Here is a 5,000-nt window from a genome sequence, read left to right as displayed (position 1 = left end):
CCTCTCTCTGTGTCCCCGGCGATCCCTAGGGCCAATGTCAGAACCCTACTGGTCCAAAACACCAAAAAACACCCACACTTCCATCTTCAGAGGGGATGGGCCACGGTGGGAAGACAGAGAAGCAGTTCTGGCTTTCCGAGATTTCCCCCTCTCTTTCTGTGGGTCCGCCCTACTATTTTAGCTCCGTCTGCTTGTTTATATCCAAATCCTTGTTGCCTTTCCAGTGTCTCTGATTATGCCTTTTCCTTCCTGACAGTGACTAGTGTTTGGGCACTGTGGGCACCGTGGTCCTCCTGCTCAGCTGACTGTGATGGGGGCACCCAAATCCGTGGGCGCAGGTGCTCTGGCTCAGTTTCCGGGAGTCCCGAGTGCCAGGGACCTCACAGCCAGACCCGAGACTGCCATACCCAACCCTGCTCAGGTGCGGAAACCCCCCTTTTCTCAGCCTTTCCCATCGGCCAACCATGGCCACAACCACCCTAGCCAACCCCCCAAACATGGCCACTCTCCTGCATTATCCTCCTCCTGACCCTGCTCAAAGGATTGCCACTGTCTACTCCCTACTTTTCGGGCGGATGTTTCGTCCAACAAAATAAGAAGCTGTCCCAATTTCCTTTACCTTTTACCCAAGAAAAACCCACATGGGCCCATTTCCAAAGGACTTGGCAATAAGGCTAAATGTCTGAGGGCTCAGGCTCCTGGGTAAAGCTAGAGATTTGTGTCCTCTCTCCTTAGGCACAGGCTCTGGCTGGGGGTAACCTTCTTTTCTCTCTTGTTTGGTCCTAGCCCATTGTCCTGAGGGCATGGTATTCCACTCCAAGGAGCAATGTCAGCAGGAGGGAGGACCGTGCCCACGGCTCTGCTTGGCGCAGGACCCAGGGGTGGAGTGCACGGGAACCTGTGAGCCTGGCTGTACCTGCCCTCCTGGTCTCTTCCTGTACAACACCAGCTGCATGCCCCTTAGTCAGTGCCCCTGTCAGCTTCATGGGCAGCTCCATCCCCCTGGGGCTGTGGTTCGCCTTGACTCCTGCAACAATTGGTAGGTTACCCTGGGCAGAGCCAGGAAGGCGTGGAAGGGTAGGCCTTGGGAGAGTGTGAAGGGCAGGGTCTCAAAAGGCAGGCTAGGCCATGTGTGAATGTAAAGGTTGCAGCCAGGACTGTAGGCCAGGATGGATCAATGTAACTCCCCTGGAGATTCCAGAATCAGTCCACGGGATTCTTTCCCTTGGCCCAGAGCTTTTTCCTTTCACTACTTCCTAATGATCGCTGATCAGACTATTAACTCAAGGTAAGGAGCTTCCTGGACATCCCTGTGCCGGTCCTGCTTGGAGTCCCAGGTTCAGAGGTCTGCTGTAGTCATTCCTAATTTGCCTCTGCCTTCTTTCTTTGCTGCTGCTGTCGTCCTAAGGAGATGTCTGATGCTAGGAGCTTTTCTTTTTGATCCCAGTTGATAAGACACAAATGTGTGCCATGGGGATTTTAGGTATAAAGGAAAAAAGAATGTACAAGTTCAGAAATAATGTGCCAGGATAGGTAATTGGAAGCATGAAAGGAGGGAAAGTATTCAGTCTCTTAAGTTATTAAGTCTGGTATACTAAAGTTCTTCTAAAAGAAGAATTGCTAAAAAAAAGTCTGCTGAAGACTAAATCTTTTCTCAGAATATGTTTTTAAATAAAAAAAAATAAAGAATATAGGACTATAAAAGAACTCAATTATATTGAAAGAGTGATCAATTTTTTTTAAGTTCATGGATCACAAGTAAAGAATCCCTATTAAAATTTTCCATTTAGATGGTATTTCTCAGGTGGTCCAGATGCTGTGTGATCTGAAAATATGTCTATTTCCTATCTCTACCTTGTCCTTCTCCATGAAGAAATGACATCTTTTATATTGCAAAATGACCTTATTCCTGCCAAAGGTTTCAGCCATTCTGGATGGAACTCATTGGTCTATTTTCCAATCCCCTACATCTCTCTCAGCCAAACAGAAAGTTTCCTAATTGTAGCTCAGAATTCGTAATGGTCCTCCCATTCTTCCCTGCCATACCTAGGGAAGATAAGGAAATAAAAATAGGTAAATATGACAGTCCATTCTCCTGTTACTTAAAAAATCAGAAGAATTCAATACACACGTTAGCCTCAAATTGTACAGAGAGCGGTCCATTTCCTTTCCATTGACTGAGAGGTGGACAAAGCGTGGGCTGTTAGATCTGCCCAGGTGGGTACTTTCCCCCCTCCTTTGGCAGGTCAGAGAAGTTTTAGGTAAAAAGACTGGCCTATTAGGATTATTTGGGGAGGGGGAAGGGAGGGAAGCACTTATGTGGGGCTGGCCTGGGTCTCATTTGGCTTTCTTTCTCCTCTAGCACATGTATCTCTGGAGAGATGGAGTGTAGCTCTGCACCTTGCCCAGGTATTTCCACGTCTCCTGTGTTTGCTGCTGCGGCAGCGGCGGGCTGGGTTCTAGGTGGTGAACAAAGGCTGGCACAGGCCCTGCCATGTTTAACATGTCACACACACTCGCTCACCTCCTCCCCCATAACCCCCTCCTGCAGCTCCTTCCAGAGTGTGACCTGATGGCTAGTGAAGGGTTGGGGCTGGAATGGAGGAAGGGGACTATGACTCCATCCTCTCCTGGCCCTGACAGTGGCCTGTGGATGGAGCTTCTGGACCCCGTGGAGTCCTTGTAGCCGAAGCTGTAATGTGGGCATCCGGCGACGTTTCCGGGCAGGCACGGCCCCCCCAGCTGCCTTTGGAGGTGCTGAGTGCGAGGGTCCCAGTGTGGAGGCTGAATTCTGCAGTCTGCAGCCATGTCGTGGTGAGAGGCCTGGAACCCCATGGCTGTTCTTCAGGAGACACTCCTTTCTAGGATTTCCTTAAATTTCCTTCATTATATCCTCAACATATTCCCCCAAGGGACCAACTTAGAGAGTTTATCTATTTTTGGATAGACCCTGAAAGTCCCCTTAAACACCTTGGGAGTTTATATCTTAGACTTCTCCAAGAGGCTGGCCCTGGAAGTGAGACAGTGAGAAAAAAGTCCCTTTACTTCTGGGCCTCTTTTTTATCATCTGTGAAATGAACACATTAGACTCTGCCAGCTTCTCATACATCTCTATATCTCATTATATCACATGACACCGGGGATTGGGGGGATTCTCCTTCAGAAATCAGGAGGTGAGCTGAAGGCATCGGGGTAGGACCTGTGATGCGACAGTAGTGAGCCTTGCTGTCTAGGTAGGGAATGAAGTAAATTGCCCTGGAATAAGTAAGTCACACTGGGGGAGAGTGCTGGAATGATTCTTCTCTCATCTCTAGGGCCTGGGATGGAATGGGGGCCGTGGTCTCCCTGCTCTGTACCCTGTGGTGGTGGCTACAGGAATCGGACCAGAGGCAACGCCCCCCACAGCCCTATTGACTTCTCTACCTGTGGTCTGCAGCCTTGTACTGGTGAGTATGGCTGTTTTTTATTTGGCTATTTTTCAGCATTGGAGGCTTGGGTCACTATTGCTACTTCTGCTTTCAGAGTAATCCCATTCCCCCCAGATGTACCCCTCATCATCATCTGAGATCCCTTCTTTCCTGTAATCATCCCAGGCTCTCTTTCCAAATTAAGAGCTTGGCACATTTCTTAAGTGGTGGGGCTCTGGAAGGGGAGAACTGAGATATTTAATTCAATCCAACACTCACTTACGGAACGACTGAGGCTGGGCTTCCTTGTTTTGTATTCCCAGGGCCAGTGCCGGGAGTGTGTCCAGAGGGAAAGCAATGGCATGATTGCACAGAGGGCCCAGCTACCTGTGCAGAGCTCAGTGCCCAGGAAAATACCAATAGGACCTGTCGCCCTGGCTGCTATTGTCCCCCTGGGACTCTCTTGTTGGTGAGCACTCCTTGCTGGGGCATTGAGAAATGGGGGACACTTGTGAACATCTGGAACAGGGGAGGGGAAAGAAGGAGAGAGAGATGGCACTGGACATGGGGCAGATAGGGATAAGGGGCAGCTACCTGGGAGACAGCAAGGGATAATGAAAAGTCCAGTAGACTAGGAATCAGAACACCGCAGTTCTGACCTAGACTTTGCTACAACTAGCTGTTTATTAAGTGACTTAATCTCTTTGAAGGCTATAAAATGAGCGCTGTAGACAAGATGTTTGTTAAGGTTCCTTGGAGCTTTAAAACAATTCTTTGATTCCAAGTTGTCAATACATATTTTCTGAGTCCCGGTGAATCTCAGGGAATACAAGGGATCCTTAAGGAGTTCATAGGGAATGTCTGGGAAACCAAGACATACCTATGAAATCATTATAGAATAGAAGGCAATAGGTAGATCTTTGTGAGCTGGAGTTGATCAGGGAAGACTTCCTGGAAGGTGGAGACCAGAAGCAAGACGGATTTGGAGAGATAGAGCCTTCAAAAGCTTAGATCTGATCTGAAGGTGCCGGGCAGAGAGGAGGGCAGAGCTGAGGATGGGTGTGGTCGGGGAATTTAACTGGGTTAGAGACCAAGGCTCAGGCAGTTCTGGGGGGCACAGAGCCCATGGTGGAATGGAATGAAGGTAGATTAGGTTAAACCAGAAGTCAGGAAGGTGCCAATAAGCTTATTTATTTCAGAACAACATATGTGTGCCTCGTCAGGATTGCCCTTGTGCCTCTGGTGGGCACCTGTACCCTGCTGGCAGCATTGTCCTCCAGCCTTGCGAGAACTGGTGAGACCTCGATTTCTCTCTCTCCATGACCTCTGGAGGATCCCAGTTTCCCAATGTCTCTCTCTCTCTTCCTACTGCCCAGGCTATCACATTAAAGGCAGGGGGTGGGCAAGAAACCTTGGTTTCTCCCCTAGTCCTAGGGGAGGACTAAGGTGAATCTGTTCTTTCTTCCTATTCCCTTCTCTCATTATTCCCTTTCTCCTCCCAGCTCCTGTGTCTCTGGGCTCATCACTAACTGTACCTCCAGGCCATGTGAAGAAGGTAAGCACAGTCCCTCTCCTTTGCCACAATGGAGAAGG

The 5,000-nt window shown here is 49.2% G+C and overlaps 1 protein-coding gene across 1 annotated transcript in view; it reads left to right on the top strand.

Annotated features, from left to right (window-relative positions):
• Window positions 1-5,000, top strand: part of LOC141542885 (SCO-spondin-like) — an 83,996-nt gene that overhangs the window by 45,847 nt on the left and 33,149 nt on the right. The window contains exons 57-64 of the mRNA XM_074267569.1: window positions 257-421; window positions 787-1,039; window positions 2,363-2,409; window positions 2,644-2,814; window positions 3,315-3,446; window positions 3,731-3,876; window positions 4,607-4,701; window positions 4,910-4,962. Of these exons, the coding sequence (XP_074123670.1) occupies window positions 257-421; window positions 787-1,039; window positions 2,363-2,409; window positions 2,644-2,814; window positions 3,315-3,446; window positions 3,731-3,876; window positions 4,607-4,701; window positions 4,910-4,962 (1,062 nt within the window). The remainder of the gene's footprint in view (window positions 1-256; window positions 422-786; window positions 1,040-2,362; window positions 2,410-2,643; window positions 2,815-3,314; window positions 3,447-3,730; window positions 3,877-4,606; window positions 4,702-4,909; window positions 4,963-5,000) is intronic.

The sequence above is a fragment of the Sminthopsis crassicaudata genome, chromosome 5 (assembly GCF_048593235.1).
Source record: "Sminthopsis crassicaudata isolate SCR6 chromosome 5, ASM4859323v1, whole genome shotgun sequence".
Lineage (NCBI taxonomy): Eukaryota > Metazoa > Chordata > Mammalia > Dasyuromorphia > Dasyuridae > Sminthopsis > Sminthopsis crassicaudata.
Note: the sequence above shows the minus strand (reverse complement) of the source record. Positions and strands in the feature narration are given on the sequence as shown.